The 15,917-nt window shown below is 30.1% G+C and overlaps 1 protein-coding gene across 9 annotated transcripts in view; it reads left to right on the forward strand.

Annotated features, from left to right (window-relative positions):
- LOC127710074 (zinc finger ZZ-type and EF-hand domain-containing protein 1-like) overlaps positions 1-15,917 on the forward strand; it is a 73,995-nt gene that overhangs the window by 36,173 nt on the left and 21,905 nt on the right. For all 9 annotated transcript variants that reach the window (XM_052215807.1, XM_052215809.1, XM_052215808.1 and 6 more), the window contains 19 exons: positions 77-210; positions 877-962; positions 1,363-1,487; positions 4,244-4,323; positions 4,698-4,758; positions 5,995-6,068; positions 6,308-6,370; positions 6,660-6,736; positions 7,035-7,152; positions 7,545-7,726; positions 9,136-9,202; positions 9,660-9,723; positions 10,572-10,735; positions 10,999-11,195; positions 11,816-11,929; positions 12,486-12,529; positions 14,053-14,268; positions 14,848-14,972; positions 15,595-15,665. In XM_052215807.1, coding sequence (XP_052071767.1) covers positions 77-210; positions 877-962; positions 1,363-1,487; positions 4,244-4,323; positions 4,698-4,758; positions 5,995-6,068; positions 6,308-6,370; positions 6,660-6,736; positions 7,035-7,152; positions 7,545-7,726; positions 9,136-9,202; positions 9,660-9,723; positions 10,572-10,735; positions 10,999-11,195; positions 11,816-11,929; positions 12,486-12,529; positions 14,053-14,268; positions 14,848-14,972; positions 15,595-15,665 — 2,062 coding nt within the window. The remainder of the gene's footprint in view (positions 1-76; positions 211-876; positions 963-1,362; positions 1,488-4,243; positions 4,324-4,697; positions 4,759-5,994; positions 6,069-6,307; positions 6,371-6,659; positions 6,737-7,034; positions 7,153-7,544; positions 7,727-9,135; positions 9,203-9,659; positions 9,724-10,571; positions 10,736-10,998; positions 11,196-11,815; positions 11,930-12,485; positions 12,530-14,052; positions 14,269-14,847; positions 14,973-15,594; positions 15,666-15,917) is intronic.

Here is a 15,917-nt window from a genome sequence, read left to right on the forward strand (position 1 = left end):
CGAATTCAGTGACCCACTTCATTGATAAACAAGTTTTTAAAAAATTTTTTACATATAAATAAATCTTTCTTTACAGAGGCTGTAAAGACCTTGGCTATAGGCCCAGAGGACACTGCCGAACAAGATGTATTACGTAGTGAACTCTGGACAACTCTGTTTAGAGGTGGATATATGATAGGAAAACTTCAACACTCATTGTCAGGAAAATTCGTAAGTCATTTACCGAGAAAATATATTAATAACAATGAGAAATTGAGAAGTATATTTTTGTTTGGGAATAGTTTTATGAAAATAATGAGATGTATTACAATTGCCAATGAAACAACTATCCACCAGAGACCAAAGGACGTGTGTGTAATCACATATAGATCACCATATAGCCTTCAACAATGAGCAAAACCCATGCTGTTAATCAGCTATAAAAGGCACTGCCATAACAAAATATTGTTTCCATAGTACCACATTATGCCTTTCTTTAAAGTCATTAAAATTATTCAACCATGAAGGAGCACAATGATATAAAAGATCATCAAAACTAAAGGCCAGTGTCTTTTAATAAGCTATAATTTTATTTGTTTTAATGACTTGAGGTGGGTTTAGAAACTAAAAGGAGAGTAACTAAAACCCTCGTGGCCCTTCATCTCTTTCAGGAAATGACTCTCATTCTTTTCATCCTAAGGATGCTTTGATAAGAGTTTCATTACAGTAAAATCTGACATATTCTTTGGTCTTGTATGAATTATCTCCCTTATTTATGGTGCATTCTATATGAAAATTATTACCAATAATAAAATTATTTTGGCAGCTAATATTTTAGTGTGTGTAAAACATAACAAATGTAAAAAAAGTTAATGGAATTATTACCCTGTTTTTCAGCAAGCAGAATCATCAGGGAGTGTGTTGGAGTTTCTGTTGGAAGTTATTGACAGGAAAGAAGGGGCACCACTCAGGCTGATTGAAAAGTAAATGCACTATACATATAACTATGAGGACTATTTCAATTTTTTTGGTTGAAAATATGTCAAGGTCAGAATAGCAAATTATGCATTTAATTTTCCACTGGATGTTAAAAACAGCCATCCATCCATAATAGTCATTAGATATATGGTTTAAAAAATTGGTAATATCTTAGGGTTAAACAGGTAGTCACTTGACAATTCACTTTTTTGTGATGCTTTATCACTTTATATGTTTCATTAATGGATTTGACAGCATTAATATGACAGGTGTCACTTGTTGAGCAGGTCTATGGACCCTTATCTTTAGTTTTCTATGTAATTACTTCAGACAAAGTGTTTAGCTAAATTATTGTTTAACAGATAACAAAAGAAAGGCACAAATAAAATAATTATTTATCTATAGGTGCCGGGATCATAACAAAGGACTACAAGTTGGAGGAGAAACTATAGAGAATGCTGTCATTGCTGTGTTTACTGCTCTTATATGGCATACACAACAACTTAGAGAAGACTTACAGAAATATATTGGTAAGGTACCATAGTTACACAACAATGAGAGAATATCTACAGAAATATATTTGTAAGTTACCTTGATGGCTACACAAGAACTGAGTGAAGATTTACAGAAATATTTTGGTAATTACCATCATGATGGTTTATCAACAACTGAGAGAAGATTTACAGAAATTTTTTTTGGTACGTTACGATGGCTACACAACAATCAAGAGAGGATATACTGAAATATTCTAATAAATTACCATAGCATATAAGGGATCATAGATTTATTCTTACGAGGAAGCTCCGAGCATGCTCGGAGCTTTTTAAGTAGGCTCTTCTCAGCAGTTAATGTGACAATAATTATCATGATCCATTAAGATGTCAATCAAATCTACACCACTTCTATAACAAGGAAAGTAGAGCATTATAGAGGATGCTCCATAAACACCTGTGTAAACATCTGGTCTATTCTAATACATTTTGCATTAAATTTTATAAAACTATAAAATAGATTAGAAATTCTTCAACAGTGCTGTGTAATGCTTAGAAAGAAATCTCAAGTCTCCACAAAAAGTAAAAGTCATTTAAATATTTTCTTATTATATTTAATAATCATTCCTTTTTTTATAGTAAAAAAATTCTCAAATTTTATAATTAGATGATATGATTTAAAAATAGATATTATGCTACATAAAAGTTATCAAGACACAAACAACAGTCAGGTGGCGATACTAAACAAGTAATTTTTTTTAGTCACTTTTATAAATATTTTTTGTTTTTAAAAATTATTTAATAACTCAATAGTTATTTTAAATGACAAATAAAGCATGGACTAAATGTAGTTTTCAAGAATTTTTATATCATTTCATTAAATAAAATTAAGTATTTATCCAATTTTAGATGAGTATAGAGAGGTTACTTTAAAAAATAATGACAAAAATATTACTTTAATAAATTATTTTATACAACTTCAAAAAACTTAGTACTTACAATTATTTAAGGAATATATGTAATTGCTTTCGATTAAGATTCAAATTATAAATAACTTCAAGTCTTAATTAAAGGTTCCATATCTAGTTATAACTGTCTATCTCTAAGATTTTAAGGGGAAATGATATTATAATAGCCCCAAGAGGCCAATCTTTGACCAAGAAGTGTGGCATCAGAAAAGCAATTAGTGCTTGTTGAGGATTTAAATAGCTTTACAAGTATATTTCATGGGGAAAATAACCAGATGTCTGTGAAAATTTGTTAAAGCTAGTAAAACCTGTATGAATGAACACCTATAAAAATAATATTAACAGAAGTTACTTATTCATGATATAGAAGTAATATTTGAAACAGCCTTGTTTTCAACATAACTTGTATAGGTAATTTTGAAAATTACTTGTTTAAGTAATGCCCCTAACTAAACAATGGTAATATGTTTTTTTTAAATAGCAAACTAAGTTCTTTTATAGAAAATTATGGCTACTTTAAGAAAAGTTTTAATTCATTAGTGGATGCCTGGTTTGAGGGGGTAATACCACCATTGTTTTCCCTCTAGTACGTCTCTCTTTACTTGGCATTTTATTTTAATTGTGCAGATTTAGCTTTGTTTTAAATAAAGAAATACTTGGCATGAGTAAAATTATTTTCCCCCTATAAGTCTTTGTTTAATTGTCATGATTGTTATATTTCAAAAAAAATGTGCAGAATTTATCTATGTTTTAAATAAAGAAATACTTGACATAAATAAATGTCCTGTACTACAGTGAAAATATAGCATAACTTTTCAGTGCATATAAGAAAGTAAACATCACCAGAAGTTAACCAATCAAATTCTCTCCCCCTTTTTTCCCTGTAGAATATAATATATTTTTATTGCTTTGAAACACCCAAGAAACATGTTTGCGTCTCAAAAAAATTTTCTGCAATGAAATGGAGGATTTATTTCAAACAACTGTCAAATTAAATGGAATATAAAAAAGATCAACCCTTTTTCGTATGAAACTGAATGTACTATGTTTTGGTAGTATGGTTATAAATCAATAACCATATATAGTTTGTGTCTTTGATGACTTTTATATTTCATTTTATATAGTATAAATTTAAAATATATTTATATTTCAAATATAAAATTTGAGTGTTTTTTTATATCATGTGTATTGAAAAAGAATGATAATTATTAAGAAAATGTTTTGAAATCATTTTCTTTCTGTGAAGACTTGATACCAAGCATTGTACAGTAATATTGAAGAATCTCTCATCTATTTTATAGTTTTGTAAAATTAATGTAAGATTTGTTTGAATAGACCAGATGTTTACACAGGTGTTAATGGAGCTTCCTCTATAATGCTCTACTTTCCTTATTATAAAAGTTCTATAGATTTGATTGACATCTTAATGGATCATGATAATTATTGTCACATTAACTGCTGAGAAGAGCCTACTGAAAAGCTCCGAGCATCCTCCAAGCATGCTCGGAGCTTCCTCGTAAGAATAAATCTATGATCCCTAAACAACAACAGAGAGATCATTACCAAATTTTTTTTAAGTTACAATGGCTAAATAACAAAAGAGAAAGGACTTACAGAAATATACTGGTTTAAGAAACCCTGGTTACAAAAAAACTGAGAAAATATTTACGTAATCTATGGCTGGGCATCATAAGAGATTTATTTTAGTAAGTGGTCATGGCTTCACAAGATGATTTACAGAAACATATTTGATTAACTTTGCAATTATAAATCTGTTCTCCATTGTGTATAGCATATCTGATGGTGCATTTGATTTATTTATTTCAGCTGTATCCATTGGAGACCATTGTGTATCAGATGGTATATTACATGCCTATTCCACAGCTGAGTCCATCAGAATGCAATTGGTATGTTCTGTATCGCTAAATACAGAAAACAGATATATCCCAATTAAAGTTTCATACATTTGAGACATTGGTATTGCCTACTAGGAGTTAAAACACACACATAACCTTATAAATTTGGTTTATGTTAATATTAGAATATTGTGGGATATTTCATTAATCATTGTTCATTTTATCTATATAACGAGATAGAGCACACTTCAATTTATACATTATTTATTTGCAAGAAAAATACTTTTTCCTCCAACTACAGCTTTCATTGTATTGAGTGTTAATGCTGTTTGATAGGAGAATTTGAAATTTTATATATCATATTGACAAAAGTAATTTTACTGATTATGAATTTTTCACATGCTATAATTTCTTTTGATAATCAGCTACAACTTCGACAGAAAATAGCTGCAGCAGAGAAAGAAGAAGAAAATGATGAAGAACCTGGTAATTATTTAGCTCAATAATAGCATATATTTTTTTTAAATAGTAAAACAAATGAAACATTCCTTGTTAGAGGACATTGTGTAGCTTCTTTTAGGTCTGAAGGTAATAACTAAACATAAGTTTTGGTTTCCTACAAACAATTCACTGAATGGGAGTTTTAGGTATTAGTTTTCTAGATGTAGAGAGGGCAGTAAAAATTATATATCTCCACTTTCATATAAGTTAATCAAAAAACTGTTACAAGGTTGATGAAATATCTGATATCTTTTCTTTAGTCAATAATTGTCATCTTACACTAGTCATTTTTACTTTCTAGCAGACACGTTGAATTTAGGTCAAGTTTTTAGAGTCAAGTCTTCAGTAACAATATATGACAAATCAATAACACTGATAAATGTAATTGGTATTTAGCTCTGATGAAGGGACTATTTGTCTGTTTGACAAATAGTACATGGTCTTACAAATGTTCTTATTTGAGTGTCACTGATGAGTTTTATGTAGACGAAACATGCATCTGGCATATTGAATAATAAGCCTTGTATCGTTGATGAGGTTTTTTTAATAAGTGATTTAAGGTAGATTCATGGTATACCGCCATCTTGGATTGTACAATCGCAGTACAAAATCGGTCTAATTATTTACCCAAATCTGCAAATTTGGAGACAGATTTGCAATTTAATGGTTAGACTGTTTATTAAGAAAACTTGAGGATTTATTGTATTAATCAAAACATTTAAACAAATATCAAATTTTGTGTTTTTAGAATCATTTTTTTCAAATAAGCAATTTAAGGGGAGATAACTCCTTTAGTAAAAAATATATACTGGACTGATAGGGAAATTTTTAATTTTTACTTGTAGTAAGAAAACAAGTTCAGTGACACCATTTTTTCTTTTTATTTTCTTAAAACATATTATAAAACCTATCTTCTCACAATTTATTTCAAAATTCTATCTCATAGAATTTTTTTTATGCGCACAAATGTGTTTTTTCATGAACAATCTAACCAAATTTAGGCAATTTTCAACAACTCATAGCTTGGAAAATAGCACGATGACCCATACATTTTATTATATTTTTGAAAAAAGTATAGTAAAATCTTCATTTTGACAAAGTATAAGAAAATTCTATCTCAAAAAGTATATACTTATGATCTACCTTAAGCACTCAACTCTGTCCCTTTTTAACTTGAACAGTTGAATGAAATATGTACATAGAAGAACTTATATTTTACAGCATTGGTATGTAAAGATAAAGCTATGTACCTACTGAAGTTTGCTGGTTTAACAAAGATCCAATTGAAAAATGAGGTAAGTAAGAACTTCAATCATCTTTTCATAATCTGGATTCAGGTTTTTGAAAATATCTAGTTATTTTGTGCAACGTTCAAGCATTTAAGATACAAATATGACAGGTTAATTCATGTTTAATGCCACATCAAATAATTTTTTTAAATATATTTGTAGGAAAATGATGTTTATGAAATGAACATTGAAGTATAATTTTATTAGAATGTGAAACACTGACTAAAGATATTTTGAATTTACAGATGAGATCTAAGGCAGCTAAGCAGTGGAAGAAACTTTCTAACAAGAAAAATGAAAAACTTAAGGTAGGATTTATAGGGATCACTTAAACTTTATACTTAAAGGTGAGATATATTTTAATGTATAATTTAGCAAATTTTGTTTTCAAAAAGTTTACCCTGCAACATAAGTCAGGAACCACATCAGTTGTTGTCTTTTATCAAATCTTAGTGTTTTTGTCTTTAAAGAATTTGTTGTTTTTACTGTGTTTTAGGGTTGCTGTCTCATTGCAGTATGCCCTTCATCGTTTTTTTAATTCATATTTTGAAGTCTGACGGAATTTACATTACCACAAACTTATATTTAATATTACAGTTGGATGTCACAGACAAATACCCATCATTTAGACTGGTGTTAGAATTTGTACAGGACCCAGCCTGGACCACTGAAAGGTATAATATCAAAATGTTTCTATATAAATATTATAAAAGAGAAACAAAATATAGTCAATAAGAATCTACACTTGATTTTGAATATTTGCATTCAGTTTGAAGTTAAATTTCCCACTTAGTTTGCTCAATTTTGCATAGGTTAAAGTTATGATTAATAACAGAAGTGATTTTATATATTTACAATTACATCCTACTTAGCCAAACAAGCTCCCATTTTGCTTGGAGTCTTATAAAGTTTAAAGAAGATATTTGTTAATAAAGTAAAAATGACCATTTGTTTTTTTTTTTTTTTTTACAGAGTGAATAGAATGATACAGGAGAGAGTTAACCATGCTAAGGCCGTATCAGATGTTTATTCCTTTACAGCAGAATTCCTCAGGATTCACTGTCTATCTGTCTCAAATGGTATTTTTCAGGTGTGTTGGTATAATATGGTAGTCTGTAATGTAACATTTATGATATGTTATTGATGTGAATTTCTAAAGATGTTGATGGCGTATAAAAGTTTGCTCTATTTCACATATGAGCACATGACATAGTTAATTAGACTTTAATCAGAAGAAGGGTGAAATGACAATGAGTGCTTTTTCTTATAGCAAACTTTTTCTGACATTTAAACAGTGTTTCCCACAAATTTTTGGATAGCATCATGGTGAGCATGACAACAGTTTTCCAAAACATGGCAACAAACATTGTTTTGTTACCCCTTATATATAAGACAATATTTCATTTGCCAGAAGGACAGTGTTATGAAAATAGGGGTTACTGTACTGTACAATTAATCAGTCTCCTGAAACTATACTTACAGATACCAGCTGTCCTATTCTTCCAAGAATTATTGTCCTATCAGGATGGCTTTGCTAAACACTACGCTGATGGACTAGATGGATGTGGTTTACAGCAGGAGGCTCGAGTCAGACAAGCATATTACCAGCTGATCAGAAGATTATCGGAACCATTTCATAATTTACACAAGCATGAGTTAGACAAGTAAGTAAAATTCCTTTTTTGAGTTATTGATACATTGATATTTTTTTTATTTTAATTACCTATAACACACTATTCATGTCTGGATATTTTTTTATTTTAATTACCTATAACACACTGTTCATGTCTGGATATTTTTTATTTTAATTAGCTATAACACACTATTCATGTCTGGATATTTTTTTATTTTAATTACCTATAACACACTATTCATGTCTGGATATTTTTTTATTTTAATTACCTATAACACACTATTCATGTCTGGATATTTTTTTATTTTAATTACCTATAACACACTATTCATGTCTGGATATTTTTTTATTTTAATTACCTATAGCACACTATTCATGTCTGGATATTTTTTTATTTTAATTACCTATAACACACTATTCATGTCTGGATATTTTTTTATTTTAATTACCTATAACACACTATTCATGTCTGGATATTTTTTTATTTTAATAACCTATAACACACTATTCATGTCTGGATATTTTTTTATTTTAATTACCTATAACACACTATTCATGTCAATCTCCAGAAGCGCTTTCATTGTTTATGATTTGAAAGTTAGTACTACAATGTACTGATTCTTGAAAAAAATATTTGTGAAATACCTGTGGCTACTGAGTCTAGATTACAGATTTTATTAAATTTTTGTATTTGATGTTTGCAAATGTTAAGATTTATTATCCAATGTATAAAACATGCTAATGTTAAGGTTTATTATCCAATGTATAAAACCTGTTTTTGTCAATATAGGATTAAATATTCTACCCAAAATTTTGACATCTTTTACTTTAGGGGGTCCCAACCTGTATAGATTTATTGTAAACTTACCGTAGTCCTAAACCCAACCCTTACCCGTACCTAACCCTGACCTAAAACAAACCCTAACCTGATCATTACCATAAATTAATCCCTACCCTAAGGTACAGGGACCCCTGAAGTAAAAGAAAGCCCAAGACTTATTGATGTGTAAACTGAGCCAAATGCTAACAAACTGAATAAATTCTTAAGGATACGTTTCTATTATGCTATCAGCGCAGTCTTGCACCACGTTCACATATAGATTTTTAAAAAATCATATCACCTTAATCACACATAAATTGTTCTGTAAACAAATTTTATTTTCATACTTATGTTTGAATGACATTAAAATTGTGTCATTTCACTTAAAAACTATGACGTATAACTCATGAATTTTATTGTTTTTGACTTAAGATGGGAATGAATAAAACCTGGAAAAAAAAGAACTGAGTTGACATACATTTTAAGAATGTGATACATGTGATTTTGGTCACATTGAAATAAGAAGTAGATGTAGAAAGTCAAGAATTACAACCAATCAATATCCAGTCAAATACAATATTCAAATAAGATTTATTATGTTTCAAAACATATATTTACAGGAAGATAATGCCAGCTTATGAGTTTATTCAAGCCTGTCTGTTGCATCTCCTAGATATAGAATGGCAGGTAAGTCTTTGCAGTCAAATACAAGTTATAGTTCCTCCATATTAAGGCCATATACTATTCAGACCAATAAAATGATAAATTCATACTCTACTTCTTGTAAAGCCTTTGCAAATAACTTGCAGTGATTCAGTATTTGATCAAAATATTATTTTTTGAAATATTTAGTTGCATCATAATATTATAGGATTTACAAAACATTCGTACTAATGAATTTCATTTCCTTGATCCTTCAGGTTTTTTTCTCACAATTATTACGAACACTTGTTTATTTGACAATGCTAAAATCTGACATCTAGTTGTTCAAATTAATAGTAAAATGAAACAAACAAAAAATCGCAGTTAACTGAAGTGCTATGGTATAATGTCCTCTGTTTTGGAAACATGCTAATTCCATTTTGTTTTGGAGTTCTTGGATAATATGATATGGTTAACTATTGATTACTTGATCTATTTGTAGGCCTATGATCTTACATTTGTTACGGAAACCAAGTTACCATCTCTGTACTTAGATGTGGCTAAAGGTATGGTAAACAGATAACTTCATAACAAATTTATTATTTGTAACAATGTTTTATGTTGCCTGGCAGAAAAGCTTTAGCTACAAATTGGTTGTATCACATTGTCAGTGTTGCCTTCCATGTCAAATTTTGTTAATCCACACTTCCTTAACAAATGGTATACATGTCAGAATTCCTCCAAACTTGCACAGATTTTTCTACAGGACATGAAGATATAAACCTGTTATATTAATTTTTATCTGAGTAGTTTATTGGTTTCCCATCCCAAAACATGGAGTTAGTGATACACTCACACATATTTTACTTGAACAAAATATCTGTAATCTTTAGACTTGTTTCCAATCCTTTGCAACATATTTTTGTTCAGGTATTTACCAGAAAGGAAAGATTGGAACGACGTCTTAGATATAGGAAGATGTGGTATGAGTGCCAATGAGACAACTCTCCATCCAAGTAACAATTTATAAAAGTAAACCATTATAGGTCAAGGTACGGCCTTCAACACGGAGCCTTGGCTCACACCGAACAGCAAGCTATAAAGGGCCCCAAAAATTACTAGTGTAAAACCATTCAAACGGGAAAACCAGCGGTCTAATCTATATAAAAACGAGAAACACATATGAACTACATAAACAGACCTGCCTGCTCAGTCCTTATTATGTCTAAAGGCACATAGGACAAGGATTGTAAAAATAAACTTTTGATACAATCAGTTGTAGGATACAAATGTTTAATTATATTTTCTCCAATTACTTTTTGAAAGAAACAGTGAAGAGTCTGTATGGTGGACAGTTTGGACCACCAAGTGTAGATCATAATTAAATTAACATTAAATGTTTTATTTTTAATAGAAACAGTAAAGATGAGGGATTGTATGGTAGACCATCAGGACGAGGACAATCAGTTGAAGGAGTATGAAAAGTTTATGAAGTGGTTTGAAGATTGTTCATCTGGCTTTGAGGAGTGGTATGAGAAAAACAAAGTGGATGATCCAAAATTTAAAGAGGAAAAAAGGGTAATTTAGGATTTTTCTTGCTAATTTTACCTTTTATAGTTAAAGCATATGTAGTTTGTTTTGGATTTGATATATCCTACCATTTTTAAAGCTTAAATGCTTTTATTCTAGATATGCCCCTCCCCCTCATTCTTCAAAATACTTTATTTACTTTCACAAAATTTAAAAGTGTTCTCCACAAAATTACATTTCATTGTTATTATCAATGCAGAGAATGAAACAAACTTTAATTCTGAATGACAAGTTTGCTTTATATTTGACAGCAAGTACAGATGTTTGTTGCAAGGTTTTGTGACCTACTTGAAGTGGAGATATCTTGTGACGGTTGTGGTGTGACACTACCTGGCAGAAGATACAGATGTTTACAGTGTAGTGATATGGATCTTTGTGCCACATGTTTCGCTGGTGGAGTAAAACCAGAAGGAGACCATGCTGATGACCATGAATTTGTCCATCTGGTGTAAGTACTGCTTAGAGATATCTATTAATGATAAAAAAAATTAGTTATACTTCTTTGGGTTACCTCCATCAAATTTGGAATGAAATTGGTATTCTAAAAAGGATGACAGGTTTTCTTGATATGTTTAGGACAGTTAGTAATTCCTCTAATTAATTAAATTGAGATTGGAAACTGGGAATGTGTCAAAGAGACAACAACCCCACTAAAGAGCAGAAAACAGCCGAAGGCCACCAATGGGTCTTCAACACAGCGAGAAAATCCCTCACCCTGAGGCAGGCTTCAGCTGGCCCATAAACAATAATGTATACTAGTTCAGCTTAAATGGACGTCACACTAAACTCCAAAACATATAAATTAACCAAAATTAAGCATATAAGTCATGTCTGGCAAAATCAAAGGATAAAATAAGAGAAGTGCCTGATCTTTTCTTGATTATTAGCTTATATAATCATAATCATCTTATTCAAATTGAAATAAATCTTTGTGTTATATTTTTTTAGATTTTTAGATGTATAATTTACTATATGATTTTTTTTAATAAGATATTGTTTTCTTATCTGATAAACTTAAAAAATAATGATTAGCAGTATACATTGTAACTAGTGTAACTTTTTTTACAGATATAAGTGTAACATGTGCCAGGCATTTATAGTGGGTACCAGAATACATTGTAACCAGTGTGAAGATTTTGACCTTTGTATTGGCTGTCATAACAAAGGATCTTTTCCAAAGGAGTAAGTATTTTAATATTATGCCATTCTTTAAAAAAAAAAATCAAAATGAAAAGTTTTGAAACTGTTACTCCAAGAATGGACCACAAAAGTGGACCAAAGATATTCATTTCATGCTTTTCTAAGATACTCTCAAGGTTTTATCTTAAATATTGTGATTTCTAATGTAGATTTTGTTCTTGTAAGGTTTTATTTTCACTGTGAAAATTTCCCACTATACAGTACATTGACAAGTTCTTTGTTGTGTTGTGTCGAAATTGTACTATACTGTTATGTTATGCAAATATGAGAAAGTCAATAAATCTAGGCTAATTTGAGTTGTAGGCAATTTCTAAAGATATTTTATTTCTGCTTTTTTAGTCCTTAAGGAGTATGAATATAGGCCAACCGAATTAAGAGTATTAGTGTAATTTCTTTCTTGTTAATGTTTGGCTAGAACCAACTCTATGAAATCCAACACAGATTTGCACCGGAAGATAATCTTCAAAAAGTATATACCGTCAACAGAAGATGACAGTGTTTGGAATTTGGTGATAAATAATTTATCTTTTCATTTCAGACACAATACTGATCATGATATAACAAAGTTTCCAATGATTAAATGTAAGTAACATTATATTTTTTGAGAAAAAGGGGAAATCAATAGCCATAATGGCAATACAATGGCCAAAAGAAAGAAAAAAGAACATTAAACAACAGTCCACAAAAACTACACCTCTATCTAAAGATTGATCAACATGATCCCTACTATAAACAGGGGAGATAACTCCATTAGTGACCCCATCAACATGATCCCTACTAAAAAACAGGGGAGATAACTCAACTAGTGACACCCATCATGTTTAAATCAGTTAATAAAAATAGCTTGTGATAAGGCATCACACTAAAGTGGTTATTATATCTGTGTAATTATATATTGTTTGTTACAAGGTTTTGAAAATTCAATACATGTACATGTATAAGAGCTTTGAAATTTTGCAAATTAGGGAATTGACACACATTCATGCCCTGGGTGGTGCTTTCATTTTAATTACTTTGATGTTAATTAGACCTATCATTTTCTTTTCCTATTAAAAGTTTTAAAGTCCAATTAGTGTTTTAGTGTGTTTTTATATCCTACCGTAGTCTATAATCGGTCATAACGTTGGTTCGTTCGGATTTTGTTATTGTACTTATCATACGGGAAAACTCCGCATTGACGTCACTACGCTAATAGCAGCGTATAAAATTAGTGCAGAATACATTTTTTTCTACACTTCTAAATAAAATGATATTTCTAAAGATATGTTTTCATTATTATTCTTAAGTATTGTACAAAAATGCAGATTTTCTAATGGCCATTTCAAACCTGACTTCCGAATGCCTAAAACATTTCAGAACTTAAGAAAACCCCTCTTCCGGCCTCCATTGCTTTGTTCACATTCCATTGAGCATCATCAATCTTAATGGCAGACCAAACAGGCCAAGCAAATCGTATTTTTAAGAATTTCAAAATGGCAAGCACCTACGTCTTCCGCGATTTTCTCAGCGAAAAAAAACATCCAAATTGAAAGAAAAACTTTGGGAAACAAACGATAATCATGCCATGTTTTTGTTCAGGAATATAGAGTAGGTTAAGAAAAAACAATATACATATATTTTTCATACATGTATATAAAAAAAAAATTTGGTTTAATATAAAGAGATCGATATTCTGACCATAAGTAAATATTCATATAAAATGCCATTGATGTCAAATTTCATGGCTAATAATGAGTTTTCCTATTGAATAATCCCCCAATTTATTGCAAACTATTTCAAAGCAATATCATACAAACAAATAATATAATTAGCTTGTACTAAAAAATCACCTAATTGACAGTAGAGCAATTTGATTGGATATAACGATTCAATGTGTCACGTGGTTTTGAAGCCATTAGAATTTGAATGTAAACAAACCGGGTCAGCTGCTCCCGTATGGAAAAACATCGTACATTCAGTGACTGAGAAACAATTATGAGTAACCAAGCTTGACAATACACAGTAATAAAAAAACAAAACTAAGTCTACAGAAAAATAAAATAAAAAATGGCCTTAAGTGCACGACTTACCACCATTGCGGGATACTAATATTCTACCTTTTTCAGTAAAAACATCCCAAAGTTCAGACTCTATGATACAAGCTTACATACACCAACATGTATGGCTGCTGTTTACAGTACAAGCTTTAGCAACAGGAGATATTATCCATAATAATAATCAGTATCCAGACCCAGATTATATCAAGCTGGCAGCACAGTTACAGAGTCAGTGTATAGATGCAGTGACTCACTGTTTACAACAAGTACCAGATGATGCAGAAGGTAAAAACTAAATACTTTTTTACATTTTGATGACTACAACACTTATGTTTTTGGCATTAAGAGATCATGTATGCTGAAATATTTTATTTTTGTTTTTTCGATGAATAAGAAAGGAATAAAGGGTGTAAAATATGTGTTCCAACCAGAACATATGTTATATATAAATAAGAAGATGTGGTATGAGTGCCAATGAGACAACTATCCATCCAAGTCACAATTTGTAAAAAGTAAACAATTATAGGTCAAAGTATGGCCTTCATTGTTTATAACAAATTTTCCAGAGGTATTTCTATTAGGAGGAACAAATATATGTTGACAGTAGCTTTGTTCCCAGCAGGACTATCAAGTTTTTTTTTTAAATTTCATCACAAAAGAAGGATTTGATATTAGCATAAAGTTTTTGTATAAAATTTATTCAAGCAACTCATAGAATCTTAACCTATTTATTTAATGTCATTGTTTATACTTGCAAGGAGAGGTTATATGTACAAAAAAAAATGTAACAGTTTGTTTAATAAGGAATATGAAAGGATTTTTTTTTGTAATAGTAATTTTTACTTTACATGTTTATTGTTTTAGATGGAAGTAAAGATATCTTACAGGAAGGGAGGTCACTAGAACAGCGTCAAGAAGAAGCGTTTGCTATTCACTCCCAGGAGAGGGTTATGGGATTACTTGGTGCTATGATACCAGCAGATTCAAAGGTGCATATTCACAGTTGTGTGAATTTCAAAATCAAAATAAATCTGTTTCAAGATAAATTTTGAAAAAAGAGAAAATTCTTTAAGATATACTGGTATTTAATTCAAAGATATTGCTAATATATGTGTGAGAAATTTACCAATGCATTGAAATTCTAGATGAAGAATAAACTTTTCCCATATATGAAAGTTTCCAATTGTCCAGTAAGAAAATTGCTTATCATTGATTTAGTTCTAACCTCAGTGATTTCACATAGTTGAGAATTTTTCAATATACTGTTAGGTGCAGTTGACATATTTTATTTACTATGGATGAGAGATACCAAATCCTTCCCTACCAATGTTTACTTCTATGCTGACTCAGAGTTCAAAAATGAGAGAGAGAAAAGAAGATACATTAAGAGTTAAAGATTTTAATTCCTTTCCTGATATTCAGTCTTCCAAAGACCCCTTACAGAAGTTTTACCCCAGATTATTATTATATGAGAATTCCCTGAGTTGCACTCTTGTTAGTCTTAGGCTTTTGTATCTTTCATCCCATATTATTTCTGTTATAATATATTGGTGAAATTGAATATATTAACATAATTTTTGAAATCCTACACTGTTCTTTATACTATTCCAGAGTACACTTCCAGGAGTGACGTTTAATTTCTCAACAGTAGATTTTATACAGTTACTTTTCAAAATAGCTAAGTGAGTATAAAAAGATATTAATTGTTTAGGAGCAATGGCAAGTTTAATAGTATTAAAAATTTAATTAATGATTTTGATTAACTATGATTTGAATTTTAGCAAACTACCTGGAAACCACTATCCTGACAGTAAACATTTCTGTAATTTGAAAGAATCTTCAAACAGAAGGTTATTTAAAGATTGACTATATTTTATTGAAATTTACTAGTTACTGGTTATGGGCATAGAAATCTGTCTTGTATGATTAAAGAA

This window comes from Mytilus californianus, unplaced genomic scaffold, assembly GCF_021869535.1.
Source record: "Mytilus californianus isolate M0D057914Y unplaced genomic scaffold, xbMytCali1.0.p SCAF_7, whole genome shotgun sequence".
NCBI lineage: Eukaryota > Metazoa > Mollusca > Bivalvia > Mytilida > Mytilidae > Mytilus > Mytilus californianus.